We start from the raw sequence: 16865 nt of genomic DNA, 5'->3' as shown, positions 1-16865 counted from the left end.
TTCTGTGTATCGTGTGGGAGGAAATACTGCGTTGTCAATAAAGCAGAAGCAGGCCAAAATTGCCATTTTTATAGCTGACCTGGGGGAGAAAAAAAAGCAATTCAAATGCTAATGAAAAAAAATCTAGCGTAATGCGTTTACAAAAAAAAAACGTATTTTAGAGAGACCTAGTTTGTGTGCTTGGTGGAGGGGGGGGAGGTTTGGTTTTTCTTTTATTTGTGAACTGATTCCAGTGAATGCCCAGGGGAATCGGGGAGAGGTTTGAAGAAGGAGAGCGTTTCAGTGCAGGCGGCCGCAGCAGAGGCGCGACTCAAAGGCCCAGGAGGTGCGTGAGCTCTGCGTTCCCTTGAGCTGCTGCCCTCCCGTAAGGGCTGGAGTACACTTACTGCTGATAACACTGCCCCAATGCCTTGGCTGGAGAGAGAGGGGTGTTCATTGCTGCCATTTGTTTTCCTCGGAGAAGGAAGTTCACAGACGGAGCTGCTGCCGCAGGGTGGAAAATCTCCATCTGGTAGTTACGCTCCAATGGCCGCGGCTGGGTGCCCTTCAGGTGCGCCGTTGGCAAACGGCGCGTCTGCGTATGTGCGGAATATTGTGGGTTTAAAGCCTGGATTGTTTGTGAATTTACTTGGGTGCCTTGATGGTTGATTAGCAACAGATTTTACAGGCCAGTATTAAAACAAACAAACAAAAAACCCACACAAAAGAAAACTGAAATGAAAAAAAAAAATTGCTTCAAGGTAAGTGGTAGAAAGCTGTAGAGTAGCGGATACTTCATCGCCTCCGGCTGTGTCTGAATTTAGACAAAGCTGAAGCTGTACCTCCGTGGTTGCGGACAGCGGAACGTCTGCCGTGGCGTTTCACGGGGCAGGCAGAGTAACTGCACTTCTGAAAAGCGAGTTACATGCCGTTCAGGCGACCGTGTATAGAATACTGTGCGAGTTACTTAAAAGGCTCAGCTGTCCGATTCTGTAGCTCTTTCCCTGGAAAACTTGCTTGGTAGGATGTGATATGGTCACCTTTGCCCTGACTTTTCTGTGCCTGCAAGGTTTCATGTGGTTGTACTGCAACTAAATTAGTTCTGTTCCTATTTGCTTTCCATGTCTTTTTTTTTTTTTAAATGAAGCATTTTTCTCTATTATGTTCCTAACAGTGGATTTTTATTGACTTTGCAAATAAAAAAAAAAATAAAAAAGATGCCATGATGCTCTTCTGTTAGTTGTGTGAAACAGTGTAACTTCAGTTGCCTATTTGCAGTTTTAACAATAGGTGCTCACTGTCATGAAATCTCTCCAGACTTTCACAGCAGAGGATCTGTTCCAAGGTCTGACCTGGGAGAGCAGATGTTTGGAGGTTAGTAACTGCTGTGATGGCTCCTTTTACCTTAGCTGTGCCTGTATTACACTGTACTGTACCATCATGACCAGCCTGTAGCGGGGTTTGGGGTTTTTGTTTGGTTTTTATTAGCCGTAAGACTTAGTAGTGGTGGATTTAACGCTATCCAGCTTCTTGGAATGTCACACACTGCTTCCTTTACAATAAATGCAACCATTGTAATGCTTTAACATATGTCTCCAGTTTGCTCTCTGCGTAGTCGGCGTTGAAGATGATTAGCATTAAAGACAGAGCAGGGAGGTGCCTGTATGATGATATTTAAAAGTTTTTTTAAAAAGCATTGTAATATCAACAGACTGGCATTACCAGAACAATTAGAGAGTAATTCAGCAAGTTTTCTAGCTGTTTAATAGGTTAGCATGTAACAGATACTACTACTTCTGTAAATACATTTATTTTCTCTATATAATAATTAACACTAGCTATTATTAACATACAGCAGGGAGGACAGAGAAGGATAGCATAAGCCTGGTCATTTCAACTGAAACCTGGGGGAGGAAGGCCAGAACATCTCAGAAGGGGCTCCTGAGCCAGGGCAGCCAGTCTTCAAAAATGTTGCAGCAGAGCTCAGGCTTCAGGGAAGGGGACCCAAGAGGAAGGATTGTACCTGCCCTGTTTGTTTAAACAGAGAAAGTAAGCTGGAAGCAAGGTTTTAGACACTGTGGGTTGCTTTCCTTTCTGCTTTTTTCTCCCCTCAGAGTGTTTGTTCTCATCTGTTGGCATGAGAGGCGGAAGACAAACCTTAGCTGTTGGCAATGGCTGTGCACGACTGACGAGCAAGCTTTTCAGATTTGAACGTACGCAGGTATGTGCACACACATGACTGTAGTGAAAAAATGACAAACTGAAATAGTAATTCTTCATGATAAAGTGGTATTTTATTCTGCTTTACTAAATTAAACTATTCATACGCAAGATTACTTTCCTAATGCCAGATGATAAAAGTCATATTAACAGTTACACTGATTGTAATGCTTCAACTTAATTTTAATAGAAACAGTTAGGTGATTTTTCTTAGTATTAAAATCTCATCTACTGTTAGCGTCTTACTAGGAAAATCAGAAAGGTAATGAGTGACAGAAATATATTTTGCTACTATGTTCAAGTTGTTTTAATTAAATTTTATAATTTTTCTTATTTTTTAGATTTAAAAACAGCCTGCAAAAAGTGTAGGTACCACGAACCGTACTGTGCGTGCATTGGCACCACAACTGTACTGAGGAGGTAACTTTAGCACCAGTTGGTCCAGCCTTTCCAGTGGTGGCACCTTCTGACCATGCACTGGAACATGTATGAGGTCAGAGACTTCTGGCTCAGTTCTACCTTCCCACCCTCAGAGAGAAATAAAACCTCTTTTATTCATCTTCCAGTTATAAACAAGAAAATATCAACTGTTGTATAATTCATGTCTTTATAGCACAAGGGTAGCATTTTAACAAAACAACTCTAAAAAGTTCATCTTTTAAATGGCAGTTTCCAAATAAATACTAGGGATAAAGCCTTGCAGGCCAATTTTGAGACCATAAATCAACTACAGGCAGATTATCCCACAACCCCCGCCAATGTAATTGATTAGCTAAGAAAGTTTACTGATGACTTAAAAACCTAAAAAACCCACCCCCCCCCCCCAAAAAAAAAAAACCCAACAAACCAAAACAACCCAAAAACCACAACAAAAAAAAAGTACTTGTGCAAATCGAAACAGAGAAAAGATGGCACTAAATGAGCTCTGCTGTATGCTACCAGTCAGCAAGGTTCTCCTCAAACATTTCCCTTCAGTAATGACTGACCTGCAAAGCACTTGCTGTTCATTTCCAATAACCAAAAAGCAATATAGAATGAAGGAAGATATTTTCAGTTATTAAGCTGGCTTAACCGTTTCGTAAGTGTGAATTCTAAAAGTCTTATTTAAAAAAGAGCTCTTCACAGATTCTTCTTGTATCCTGTGGAGATGTGACGCTGTGGCCTTCTGTTCTGGAGTCTGTAAAAATTTCATAGTCATTCCCCCCCTGAAAAGAGAAAAAGAAAAAAGCAGAAGAGCATTTAAATTTATTTAACTTAACGTATAGTCACAGTCTAGGGGTGGAAAAGGGACACATAAAGAAAACTACAGAAAAAAAGGGACATCACAGTCATGACTGAGATCTTCCAGAAAGCTAAAAAACTGCAAGCCACCATTCTGAGATTTTGCACAGTGTGTTTATAGTACACCTGTGCTGAAACTTCTGCTGAACACCACAAACACTTGCATGAGAACTTCCTGAACCTGCATGTTAAAATTGCTCATGAAAGAGCAGAACTCCCAGTATAAGCTTAGCCATGTATTTAGCTTAGTATAGCAACCCAGTATTGGCTTTTAAAAATTGTCTACTTGTTAATACTAAGGTGTAAAGCTTGTTGCAGAACACGATACCAGCACGTGGTATTTGTAACTTATTTGCATTATCCTCTTCCGTCCAACTTGGTTTTCTTCCTTTCAGTTAAATCATTGTTAATACTATTGATCCTTTGCTATTGCAGTAGTGTTTTGGCCTTGCTAGCTACTGGCCTGATGGGATATTTGTGACTGGTTTCTGATCACCAGAAAGTCAGGAAAGGTCCTGTCACAGCTGGCTGCCAGCATGAGCAGAGGTCCCTCAAAGCCACAGCTTCGTGCACTACAGGAAGCAGTGCCTGATTTGTGGACGTTGTCGGCCACGCTGCTTTCCAGAGGGTCAGCAACAACTCCTGCTACTTCAGAACTCTGAAAACGCTGCACTGCCAATTACAGCGTTTAAGGTCAACTGTCCATAAATTCTGTGCCAGAGGGGCAGGTGATTACTTTGCAGCTGGTGTCAAGGGGAAAAAAAACTTGTTTCATTTAAAACTTGTCTTTTTCTTCTAAAACTTAGCCTGTTTAAGTTTATAAAACTAAAGTTCTTTGTAACTTAAAGTTTTATAACTCTTAAGTTCTTATAAAACTAAGCCTTTTCTTGCTGACACTGTCCCTTGGCCATGTTCACACAGCCTTAATTTCATCCAAGTGCTTGTGCTCGCTGTTGCCCTCACTAGCTCTAGTCAGGTCTCTGCTCAGTATTTTCAAAAGCCTCTGAATCATCCTGCAGAGTTGTTTAGCTCTCTCCAATGACTAGAGACAGGGATTATATATAATTTCAGTTCCTTCATGTGGAGACAGAGTGGTTGGCAAAGGAACAGTATTAAATTAAATGGAAAATAAATACATTTAATAATCACCAGCCAACAAGAAGCATCTATCTACAATAACCAAACAAGATAATGAGCTTTATATAGCCGTGTCACCTAGGTTTTTAACACAATTATAGAAGTGCAATTTAAAAACATATTCCAGTATTAAGTCTGTCAAGAACACTGTGTTCACGTCAGGAAACAAAAGAAAAAGCTATGCTCGTGGCTATCTGCCAGCATTATGCTGACCAGTATGGCACAGCCAGTTAAACACAGACACGTGATCACGTTTATATTCTGACTTCAGTTCCTGTCAGGTGTAAGGCAACTGATTAGACCCTACTGTGGCTGAAAACAGCAGCTCTGAAATGTATACACAAAACAATATACTCACTGGCATAGTCTTATCTCCAAAGAAATAGATGGTCTTGTATCCATCGTTGGCAATGATTCCTAAGCAGTACCTCTTATCCCAGCCATCTGGGAACACATCGAAGCTTATCTGGCCCCCTAGGACAGACATGAACCAAGCCAACTTATTACAAGAGCACATTTCTGAGAGGAGAGTAAGTGAGGAAAAACTAAACAGGGTGACATTTTTGGTAGAGGGAGCTTTGCAGAAATGTTACGAGTCCCTGAAGTTAATACAGTTGTGATTTACAGATTACTATTTACCCATTAAACAAATATGAAAGTCTTGGCACATTCCCAACCTCTGACTGCTCTCCAACAAACTGAACCTTTTTTTAAAAATTACGTTTCATCTTTTCACTTTTAGGAAAAAACTACATGAATTAGTACAGCCATTGGTGTATGTACAGCCATGAAATCTTGTGCAAAAGACTGTCTAAAGATTTCAGAATAGAAAAAGGAGAAAGTTGGCCCTTTTAACACATCCTAACAGGACAACAATTTTTACTTCATTATTATCAACCCTATCTCGAGATTACATCTGTCTTTATATTTTTTAATGTCAAAGACTGGGACAAAATGTTCCATTTCCAAATCTCTGCCCTTTACCCATACATGAAAGTGTGATTCTCAGCTGAAGTGGGTTTCAAAAAGGTATTTACAACGCGCTTTCGGAGAGCTGTATTGCAGCTTGTTTTTGCCTTAAGTGTTTCAATACCACAGCGCTAATGGGACGTGTACTTTCTTACAATTTTGAAAATAATAAAAGGCAAGAATTTGGTAATATAGTGGGGGGCAGGGGAAAAAATGCATGGAAAAATTAATTCCCCCTTATTACCACTTTTCTCTTTAAGCTTGCACTTGCTTTTGGATTTTCTTTCCTCTCCTTCCTCCCACACAACGCAGCTACAGAACTGAAGAACCAAGGACTATTGAACAGCCCTGATGTAGTATTTCTGATCAAAATTGATTCACAGAAACAACTCTGACTAATCAGAGGCATGTAATGTATTTCAAAATGAGCAGCATCAGTCACACAACTGACATTAAGACAATGAACTGATGACAAGCAATAAAGTTCTCTTTGTTGATGGATTTCAATTAAAATATACCAAATGAAAGCCTAAGAGGAAAACATGCATGCAGTGACTGCAACCACCCCTAGAGAGATTACTGTCACACAAATGAGATAGGATACGTCACATCCATATGAGGATATGATTTAAGTGAGATTTAAAAGAAATGTTTTAAATTAAATTCTTTTAAATGTGATACCTATAGAAAATGTGAGGCCTTTTCCTGCAAATTCTCTTCGTAAATCAGCTACAAATTTCTCTCTTATATGTTCCTTCTGTTAAAAAAAAAAAAAAATCACTTATGTGCTGTGCTAATTCATCAACAAAACAAATAACCCCCAAAACATCCAAAGTTCTGAGCACGAGGACTAGTGTGATACAGCTATATTATGGAAAGCACGCTGAGAATATTGCCACTTTAATCTGTTACCAGCTTGTAAAAAATGAGAGCAAAACTTCACATACATGCCGTGACATCTGCGTTTCTATCTAAAAATCTTAGAATACCAAGGCAGTATGCTGCTTCAACTCCTGGTAAAAATCAGCTTCACAAATGGGGACGCTAAGGCTTAACAGAAAGAGTCTCAAAACGTGCTAATCTTCTGCTGCCATATACTCCAAAAAAGGGTATTTTCAGGATGGCTTGGGCTTAGGTATCTGTCAGCATCCCTTAACTGAGTCTCAGGCAAAGGCTGCTTTTGAAGAACTACATTTCAGGTTTTGTATCAGGTCAGAAACAGTTGTTACGGCGTAGCAGGGAACAGAACTCTGATACTGTGGCTCAGATTCATTTCAGCCTTGCATGAGCTGTGTACAAAGGAAAATAAATGGTGAATGGTTTGATGTCAGCTTTTAAATTTTGCTTTAGAAGGCTTTAAAGAGTTGACAAGAAAAGGAGTAGTTTTATTGATTTAAATGGATATAGGCTGGTATACTAAAGAGCACTCCAGGTAAGTATGGTTTCGTCTACGACAGGGTTTTTGAGGAACCCTGTGTGTTCCTGTTGAGTACCTGTTTGGTACTCTGGATATAGGGTTAAAATAAACATGAGCCAAAGCCATCCCTTCTGCAAGTAATGATTGTTAACTATTGCAACAAAAAGCCTCTTGTATATTTCCTTAAGTCTGAACTAGGAAGTTAGTTAACCCACATGGAAAGGATTAGAATGAAAAAGACTTCACAAAGTATAAAAGCTTTTTAAAAATCATAACCTGGCCATAACTGCCTCTTCCAGAAGTGTTGGATATTTTTCAAGAGTTGTAACTCACTTTATCAAGTTCATAGAACTCAACTCGTTCTTCCTGGCTGCAGCTTCTTCCAATGGGGGACACATTTAACATCCCATTTCGGAACTCAATAAAAGTGCCCCTGAAAAAGAATTGATTAATGAGACAGAAAATAGATGAAAAATTGCTTAAAACATGGAATATCACTAAGAACTTTTGTTTAATTCTGAAGAAATGGGACTCAGATGTCTCCTTCAGTGTCTCACTGTATGCATAAAAAATGACGTGTAGGAACCAATACCTCTGGCACCAGACATTTATCTGAATCTGGCAACCTCAACATCATCCCTACTGACTTTTACAAGTATGATTTGGTCTTAAAAGTATGACTGGAGCATTCTGTCAACCCAAATCTCAGACACTGACAGGCCAGTCCATCAGCTTTGGGGTGAAGCAGAAAAATTTCGAGCAACTTTGGCAGTATTTCTCGCTGGCCTCACACATGGTACATATTAATGCCTTGAGCAGCGGCACCGTCAGATGTGACATAGAACTGATCTTACTGCACACTTCTCATCTCTGGAAAACACTATGCTGCTGAATTCCAAACATGCCAAGGAAATACACCTACTTCAAAAGGGAACTTCCTTCCCTCTTCAATAAAGTGCTCAATCAGTATTTCAAATCCTGTGTTCCAGCTGGAAGCTTGGATTGAGCTCTGTTTCATGTATAGTGTGTTCCTAAAACAAAAATTGTCTGTTTTTTGCCCAGCAGCCTGCTTTACACGTTGATGCTCAACACTGTAACACGGAGCATATGGCGACACTGAGACTCATCTATGCACACACCTCTTCTTTGGCAGTTTAATCTTCGCGATGTAACTCAGGCAGTAGTTGATTAGATCTTGAAGTATGTCCTCACCCAGGTGACCCTGAATGTTCTAACAAAATAAATACCATTCAACCAAGGGTCCAGAACTTGAGATTCTAAAAAGAGGTCACATGGAAAACACAGACATTGGAGAATCAGGCACGATTAATACCACAAAGAAACACGCCTTCAAGAAGTAAGTCTCAGTTGATGCACACATGGTACTAACTAAAGGCTCTTGTTTTTGTTTACTTTGGCTTTTTTAAACTCTCATTTAATATGCTCCCTACTAGTACCTGCTTTAGAAGGAAACTCTGTGGGCCAAAGACAGCAGACCTAAAAAAAAATTCCTGTTAATGTCTACTGTAGCCAAGCGTGAAGAAATGCAGGTCGTTACTGCAGTAAACTGGAAACCACTGCTCCAGTCAGCAATTTCAGCCAGGATCTCTTTTAAATTTTTCATCTCCATTACTTATGTTGAACCAATGAAGGTGATTAGGGTATCTAAAATCAGATGTACGTTTATATTAATTCAGACTATTTACCTTCTATGTGCAACATATCAGAATGTGCACTCTGAATTAATACTAAAAAGCAACTACAAGAGATCTGCAAGAAGCTTGCCGAACCCTAAAGCCCAACAGACATCAGCTATGAAATGCCATATTCCATAGCACCTCCAAGAGCAGAGGGCTTGGCCGTGTTTCCTACGGATAAGCTTAGGGAAAGGCTGTTCCAGGATTTTCAGTGTTCTTATTCGATTAGACACTCCAGGCTCCAATAGCTTTTGGTGTTGAGGAAACCCCAAAGAATAAAGTTTAAGGTGCAGAGTGTCATACGTGAATCAGAGCACCAAATGAATGACCTGTTACAGAAGCAACAGACGAAAACAGCAGCTATTTTGGCCCTAGTCAGAAGGGTGATATAGAGGACTGCACTGCAGCAACAAGGAAAATCTCATTTTACTGGAAATTTCACACTTACCTGTTTGCTTAAGAATTTCCCGTCTTTGTATGCTACAAGCCCATTTTCTGAAAAAACGTAGTCAAATTTTTCAACCACTGTAACCAAACAAAAAGAAAGTAACTGATGGTTTCCCCTGCATGTTTAATGCAGAAGCCTCCTACACATTTAATACGTTAAAACACAGCAAGCATTAGATCGTAAAGCATGAAAGATTCAGCAGCGTAACACTGAGCACCAGATCCAAACACCCTCGTTTCTCTCCAAGATTAACACATGCTTCAAATCACATGAAGTCTTTCAGATAAGTTACCTGTATTTTTGCCTGAAGGCTCTTCCTCTCCCGCACATATGTCTCTTTGCAGTAACTGCAAGGAGTGACCGAACACTGAAACCACTGCAAAGCCTGGCGCGCAGCGGCTGGAGAGCGACTCGCACTGCTGTTACGGTCGTTCTCTCGGTGGTACTGACCTACAGCAGGCGCCGAGAGCTGCGAGAACCTTACTACAGTGCAGGATGATAAGATAAGGCTTACTGGGGAACACCTGTAAACCAAACAAGTTCTGACTGACTTGGGCGTTGCAGAAGGCTATCAGTGGCATCAACTAAGTAAAGACCACTAAATACATTCTTTTACACAGAAAAGGAAATGCCTCTCCAAGGACTAAAGCAAGAGTCATTGAAACCCCACAGTTAATAAAATCAGATCCTTCAGGGATGCGTTTGACCACTGAGCAGCCTGCATACGTGTATGGTGGGTACCTCGTTCCATTTTAAAAAGACAACGTTAGAATTCCCTCCTACGGTACTGTCCCAAAGTCAGGATTTCACTGCTCGCTGCCCCTCACTAAGGCACCGGGACTCTGCAGAACGCGAACGCGGGCTGCAGCTTCCCAACGCCTGTAAGCCGGTGCTCACAGCTGAGTGCGGCGCAACGGAACCAGGAAGAAGCTAAAAGCAAGGAAGGAGGAAAATGGAAGGGCTCAGCCGACATTTAACCTTCACAGCTTCCTTGGAAGCGACTCGGCGCGCGGCATTGCATCAGCGCCCTGCTCACCGTCATCGCCCAGCTGCTCCTTGATCTTCTCGAAGTCGGAACCGCCCACGACCCCGACCTTCACCTTCCGACGCAGCTCCTGCAGAAACGCGGCCATCTCCGCGGTGATTTTCTGCGTGCCGAAAGAGACGAGTTGGGTTTGTCAGAACCCTCGGCCCGCACGCGGATGCGGGCTGCCGCGTGCCTACGCGGCCTGACCGCCCCCAAACAGGCGCCGGCGCCCGCCCGGTGCCGGAGCGCTCCGGGGCCGCAGCCCGGCGGACAGCCCGAGCGGGAGCCGGCGGCACGGCGCAGCTCAGCAGGCAGCCCCGCACCGCGCCGCCCGGGGCGGGCGCAGCCGCACGGGCGCCCCCCAGCCCCGTCCCGCCGCCCCCGGGACTCGCCTGGCGCGGGGCCGTGAGGGTGCCGTCCACGTCGAAGAGGCAGAGCGCGGCGCCCTGCGGCGGCGCCATGACGCCCGGCCGGGGAGCGGAACCGCAGCCGCGCGCTGCCGCCGCGGGGCACGCCGGGACGCGGGGGGTGCCGCCCTTTCCCGCCTTCCCGCGCGGCGGGTGGGCGTTGCGGCGCAGCCGCGCTCCGGGACGGCGGCGCCATGGCGGCGGCGGTGAGTGAGCGGCACGGCACATGGCGGGCTCTGTCGCCGGGGAGGGGGCGCGGCGGCCCCGCCGGGAGAAGGTGTGTCCCGTCATCTCCTTCCCTGCGCCGGGGCCGGGCGCGGGTGAGGGGTGCGCCCGTGAGGCGGCGGCAGCGCGTCTGGGCCGCGAGCGGCTGCGGCTGCCTCAGTGGGGAGCGGGAGGCGTCCGCGCGCGGCACCTGACGGCCGGTAACGGCCCGGGGGAAGGGTCACGCGCGGCACCGAACGGCTGGTAACGGCCCGGGTGGGGTCAGGCCGCCCCGCGGCAGCGCCGTTCTGACGCCGAGGCCGGGCGCGGAGGAGGCGCCGCCGCCGCAGGGGCCGGAGGGTCGCGGGGCGCCGGGGGAGGCGGCGCGTTCTCTCGCCGCGTTCACCCGCTGGCCCCCGCCGGGGCGGGCTCTCGAGCGGGAGCTCCCGTGGCCCGGTCCGTGGCCGCTGCTGTCCGCTCAGTTACGCGCCCTGTGCGGCACGAACGCCCGCGCGGGTGTAGCGGCAGGAGGGCGGCACGGAGGTTCCCCGACCTCCTTTCATCTTCTGTTGTCCTGCACGTTCCTGTTGTCCCGTCCCGCTTCCGGTGTTACTCGTGCTCTCCTCCCCGTTACGCGGCTTTCTCCACGTGTTTCCGAGTCCCCAAAGTCGTTACCGAAGTGGTTGTTTAGCGCTTCGCTGATCACGGGCAAGCAGCCCCGGGTTCTGCTACCGCCGTTGCCGAGAAGCTGCGTAGCGCTGGTGGCTTCACTGTGATGCGGCTCAAAAAAGAGCGAGGCAGGGGACGCCGTGAGGTCACGTTGGGTGAGCTGACTTCGGGGTCAGCGGTGTTATCAGAAGTACTGTCCCTCCTCACCTGCAGGGAGGGATGCAAGCAGGAGCACCCCTTTCCTAACGCAGCACCGATTTTAAGCACAGGGTAGCAGTGAGCTGGGGCAGGCGGGTGTGCGCGAACTGCCCTCACGTGCATGGGGAACAGGTGCTGAGCTAAACGTGCTTCGGTCGTACAGGAGACTCAAATGGTGACCTGTGGGAATGTTTCCTTATAGGCTAAGCTCTGCAGAATTAGGACTAAAGTCTGCATGGCACCATCTTTTGGGAGATGTCTACAAAATGAGCTCTGGACAAGATCATGGAAAAAGGAAGATGCTCGCCCACGCTGTTTTTTTTGTACGTGGGAGTGTTTGGAGTCACAAAACTGGCGAGTTAATGGTGTTAATAATTATCTTGGGAGACAGCAAGTGCCATCTGTGTCCCTATGCCATTCAGCCCCTGCTGCTCTCTGGCAAAAGGCTGTGGATGAGAAAACAGAAAAGTTCACACTGGTCTACAGGTTTCCGGGGATTAAGTACTGCAGGATGCTGTCCAGGTTGAAGCTGTTACAGACTGCCACCACCATGGTCATGATGCCTCCCATCTGCTACCTCTATCTGCAAGACCAGGTTTCTCAGAACATCCTCTTGTATACAACTGGCATTGCGCTCTTTGCTGGCGCAATGTTGTATGGTATGAGCTACTTTTTCAGACGGATTATTGGATTAATCTATGTAAGTGACACCGGCCGTACTGTCAGAGTGGCCCACTTGACGTTCTGGGGAAGACGGAACGACATTTACTGTCCCGTGGAGACAGTGATAACTTTGGATGAAGTTGGAGACAGCAAGGGGGAGCTACTTCTCCAGTTCAAACGGTATAATAGTACAGATATTTTATATTTTACGCTCAAGTATGGCCAGATCGTAGACAGACAGAAGTTTACTCAAATATTTGGAGAACTTGAGTGATACAGCAGCTGATTTCCAGTGATTTTCCTTGTTGCATGTTCATTGTGCTTATTCTTCCGTGAAGTTTAATTATTTTACCAAACTGACTGCTTCTGTCATTTTCCTGTGCAGTGCCTGTGAGTAAGCGCACTCGGTGTAGAAAGTAGAAATGGTAAAGAACAATCCACTGGATTACATGTCTTTGCAGCTTGTTTAAGGTGCGAGCAGCGTCTCTTCTGTCTTGGATATGGTGATGTGCAGTTCTAAATCTGCATGGAATGACTGCTGCTGACCCTGACTGTTTCAGCTGGCCTCTTAGGCTGTTTTTAAACAGGAAGAACTCTCCAAGGGAAACGCAGTGACTCTGCCAGAGCACCCTCATGTTGAATTCGTTGTTTCTCGTGGTGCGTTTTAGGTTGACTAGGAAGCCTCTTGAAATTCAAACTTCTCATACACACGTACGCTGAGTAATGCTGGGATGTCAGAGCGACGTGCTCACGCGTTAATGAAACAGAGGCAACTAGGAAGAGCGATGGGTAACGCTGTGTGGGGTCTCGTGGCAAGGTCTTCCAGGAGGTGAATGTAACTGGGGGAAACAAGGGTGCACGTTGCAAGACACACTGACTGTTCAGCTGTAAGGGTTGAAGACTGGGACAGCATTTCAGGAGCCTCTCACAGAAACTGCTTTCCCATTAGAATAAGCGAAGAACCTACCAGAACTATGGTGCTGTGGATTACAGGGACAGTGTGTGATCCTTTGTTCAGTTTGGATCCTAATGAGTATCTGAAAATTTGGAACTACTTGTCTTTGCATATATTCATGTTTGTGTTTGCTTTTTGTGTACGAATGACGTTTTATCAATGCTGTAACACTTGAGTTGCAAAAACTTCAGTAAATGCTGCCAAAATTATCTTAGACTGTGTAACTTAAGCAGTCTTCTGTGACAATTACCATTTAGCCTGGGAAACAAGTCATTTGTGTCCCTTGATGTGTTTACTGATTTGGGTGTATTTGAACATCAAAAGCCCTGTTGCCAGCTGCCCTTTCCACTCCCCACCCCTCCAGTCTGGGTTTACCTCAAATGAAAAAATGGTCAGACACCTAACGACTGTGTTGAATTAAGGGTGAAAACACGTGTACTTTGTCTTCTGTTGAACTTGAAGGTTGGTCACCTCAGCATCTGTGTCCATGAAGGACAGTGGTCTTATTCTGTAGTGTTAGTATGATTCTTCCTTTTCCAAGCCCAGCATCTCAGTAGGAATGAGGAGCAGTAGTTAAACCTGACACAGAATCAAACCTGATCACTTGTGACATGTAAAACTTTTTCTGAATCGTCAGAAGCAAGTTAACTCCTTCCAGTGCTCTTTTGGCTGTTACTTCATTTGAAACAACGGCAAAAAAGTGACCGTCGCCAGTGGAGCAATTTGGAGTGTTCTTTTCCCTGTTTCTTCCTCACTCGTATGGAAATCTGTCTCTTGGTGGATCAGCAATTGCAGGCAAGTAAAATCGCCATTTCAATGCACGGTGTAACCCTGATTTACTGTTTATTCGTGTTGACCTTTTCCTAATGGGGGCTCTGTTATTTTAAATTTTGGCTGATACTGTGTGGTACAGCAGCATCAAAAGGAAAAGAGAAATATTCCTTGTCTTAAAACATCATGGCAGAAAAATACAGCGGACTGTAGGCATACAGCATGGGTTCTGGAGGCTTATCTCCATAAGAATTTAACATGCACTAATGAGTCCGTTTACATATAAAAGTTTAGGTGTAAATGAAAAGCCTTGGAGTTGTTCAGTTATAAATATTTTATTTAAGAATATTGATTACACATGAGATGTCATTTCTTATGAATCTGTGTACAGTTACTAGTTACACCATGAAGTGCAGTTAAGGAGTTGTTTAAACATTTATTTGGCACTGTCCACAGTATGCTGTAAACAATAACAACGTTGTACGCTTCAGCTGCAGTGCTTCCTACGTGTTGTCTAACGTGAGTTCATCAACGTGTTGTACACAGTTATACAGTTACTGAGTGTCAGTAAAAATTATAAAAACACCTAGAGTATTCATCATAAAAGTGAAGATGTGGTAAGACTTCAAATTACTGGACCTTTGCTTCTGTAAAAGTACGAGACTTGCTAGAGACATTTACTAAAACTACTGCACTGATATGTTGAACAAACTAATTCCCAAAATGCTGTCAAATGCAGTTCTTGCTTTGACTTTCCTCTTGCTGATAATATGCTTATGAGGACAGCGATGACAATGATGTTTGTGGAACACCAGTCCAGCAGTCCTTGCCCGCATTTCTGTAACCTCTGTGCAAAAACCTGCTCAGGTTCTGGGCAGCTGGTACCAGAATTCTGGTTTTTGTAGAGAGGTTTACAGAAATCCCCTTATTTTTAAGCTAACAGAAGTGAGTGTGCTTGAGATTCTGTTTTTTGAGTGCTGGTATTAGGAATGGGAAAACCATGTTTAACACTTCTCAAAGCAGGTAAGAAACCTTTCACATTTTGGTAGCTGTGTTAAACCTGTAAATCTTCTAACTGCTCTGTCGCTTACTCTGTACTTAAAAATTGTGGTCAGATCCTAATAGGGCAACTGTAACGTCCACTGTGGTCCCTGGTTTCTGGTGCAAAACAGAAAGTTAAACTTAGTAATAAGCAAAATCCAGCTGGCTTGCTAGCCAAGAAAAAGAAAAAAAAAAAGGCACCAGACATAATTCCAGTCAGCCTTAAGCAAACAGCACACATAGTAAAGAGACATCCAGAACGATTCTCTGAAGAGAAACAAATTCATGAACTGTTGACACTTTTTGATCCTGTAGCTTTCTAGAAGATCTCTAAAGTATCAATGACTTAGAATTAACTATTAGAACAAAAATAGAATTACTTTGCATTATAAGTGTGCAGTTAGGACTAGGCCTTCACTGTAGTGGCTACGGTCACGCAGCTCTGCTGCGTTGTACAAAGTACCTCAAGTATCCCTGTCCAACTTGCAGTAGGTAAATTAATGGCTACTGCGTAACTGGTAACAGCAAATCATTCTAGATGGCTGACAGAGGTGGAAATAACGGGCTTCACGTGATGCTCTAAGCCTTGTCAAACTACATACTTCAGGGCATAGATTTCTCTGTGCAAGTCTGATGGTAAGAGAAGTCAGAAGTTTTAAAATCCAGGATAAGGGGAGAAGAGCACAAGTACTTCAGTTCCACAGACAGCGCTGCCCTGTGGCTCGGTGCGTTAGTGCCCCTGGAGCGCTGTGTGCAGGCTGGGCACAGAGCAGCTCACGGATCCGGAGCCAGCTGGTGTGGCAGGCTCTGTAGTCAGGGGAATAAAGCTGGAAGTTATTCTGTAAAATACTGTACTTGGCAGTGGCGGAAAGCAGAGCTTTCCTTGAAACTCCTATTTTATTCCAGCTACCATTAGAGAATGGCACTTTCTGTATGGCAGGTGTGTGGCTTTAGGTGTTACGCCATACTGGTTGCTGCTTCTGGACGCAAGAGTACGTCTACTGGGACTACCTGTGAAAATGGACTGTACCAGGTCACATTTAGACAATCAGATACTCAGGGCCATAAACGTAGAGAGGACTCTGCAATTAATATGACCTGAGCCAGAAGATGGAGGGCCACAGGTTCTACAAATGCACAGTGTGGGACAGCGGCATGTACCTGCTGGCAACAAGTGCCAATGCTGTGCCTGGGCTGAGTTCGCATGGAGCAGCTTGCCTTGGGCAGGGTTATGGACAGGACACAAACCTCAGGTTATGACTTTACACTTGTAAGTAGAGCAGACATGAATTAATGCAAACTAATTTCATCATCAGCTGTTCAGTGCAAGGGAACTGCTTTTTACTTGAAGTTCGCTAAGATGTCACTGAAAATGTTCAGAAAGAGGTGTGCATGATGATCCCTGAAGATCAGTGTTGGACGAAAACGAATCGATCGGTCGCCACAGCCTCCCAGCACGACACCTAAAAGGAGAACAAAATAGGTCCTCTAGTCATCTCCTTCTTTGCCAAATATCCAGACAATGCAGGTCTCGGAATGAGGTTCACCCCTCTGTGGAGGGCCAACAGAAGCTCCCCAGATCACTGCGAACCACACAATGACACAGCACACAGTCAGTGGTGCAAAGGCACCTCAAGCTTCACAGCAACTCAGAAGAACACTGCCAGTGCCTGTAGTTGTTCTGTAAAACACTTGGAATGTTGAGACTAATCCCAACATCGGTGGAAAGCCACCATCCAGCACAGAATTCAAACAGCAACTGAGACCTCAAAGCTGCAATAA

General features: G+C 44.6%; 3 protein-coding genes across 7 annotated transcripts in view; 1 reads left to right on the top strand and 2 right to left on the bottom strand.

The window, feature by feature from the left end:
• Positions 1–3029: 3029 nt before the first annotated feature.
• Positions 3030–10636, bottom strand: PMM2 (phosphomannomutase 2). The gene is made up of 8 exons (XM_086622025.1): positions 10568–10636; positions 10185–10296; positions 9149–9225; positions 8143–8234; positions 7337–7436; positions 6268–6343; positions 4976–5091; positions 3030–3404 (listed from the first exon to the last, which is right to left on the bottom strand). The coding sequence occupies exons 1-8, from the start codon at positions 10634–10636 to the stop codon at positions 3300–3302; spliced, it is 747 nt and encodes a 248-aa protein (XP_086478151.1). The 3' UTR covers positions 3030–3299.
• Positions 10637–11339: 703 nt separating this feature from the next.
• TMEM186 (transmembrane protein 186) lies at positions 11340–13463 on the top strand. The gene has a single exon (XM_086622328.1). It carries the CDS (start codon positions 11889–11891, stop codon positions 12588–12590), a length of 702 nt encoding a protein of 233 aa, XP_086478454.1. The 5' UTR covers positions 11340–11888; the 3' UTR covers positions 12591–13463.
• Positions 13464–16424: 2961 nt separating this feature from the next.
• The window catches only part of ABAT (4-aminobutyrate aminotransferase), a 32258-nt gene continuing 31817 nt past the window's right edge, over positions 16425–16865 (bottom strand). For all 5 annotated transcript variants that reach the window (XM_009982315.2, XM_086622028.1, XM_086622029.1 and 2 more), the window contains one exon: positions 16425–16546. In XM_009982315.2, coding sequence (XP_009980617.1) covers positions 16425–16546 — 122 coding nt within the window. The remainder of the gene's footprint in view (positions 16547–16865) is intronic.

Source organism: Tauraco erythrolophus, chromosome 17 (genome assembly GCF_009769465.1).
Source record: "Tauraco erythrolophus isolate bTauEry1 chromosome 17, bTauEry1.pri, whole genome shotgun sequence".
Lineage (NCBI taxonomy): Eukaryota > Metazoa > Chordata > Aves > Musophagiformes > Musophagidae > Tauraco > Tauraco erythrolophus.
The sequence above is the reverse complement of the archived record's forward strand: the minus strand, read 5'-3'. Positions and strand labels throughout refer to the sequence as shown.

Excerpts from the sequence above, each read along its gene's own strand:
- PMM2 (XM_086622025.1), bottom strand. The coding sequence starts at position 10,636 with ATGGCGCCGCCGCAGGGCGCCGCGCTCTGCCTCTTCGACGTGGACGGC. Across the intron at positions 8,235-9,148 it reads GGAAATTCTTAAGCAAACAG|AACATTCAGGGTCACCTGGG; the intron begins GTAAGTGTGAAA and ends TTATTTTGTTAG. Across the intron at positions 6,344-7,336 it reads AGTTCTATGAACTTGATAAA|AAGGAACATATAAGAGAGAA; the intron begins GTGAGTTACAAC and ends TTTTTTTAACAG.
- TMEM186 (XM_086622328.1), top strand. The coding sequence starts at position 11,889 with ATGGCACCATCTTTTGGGAGATGTCTACAAAATGAGCTCTGGACAAGA.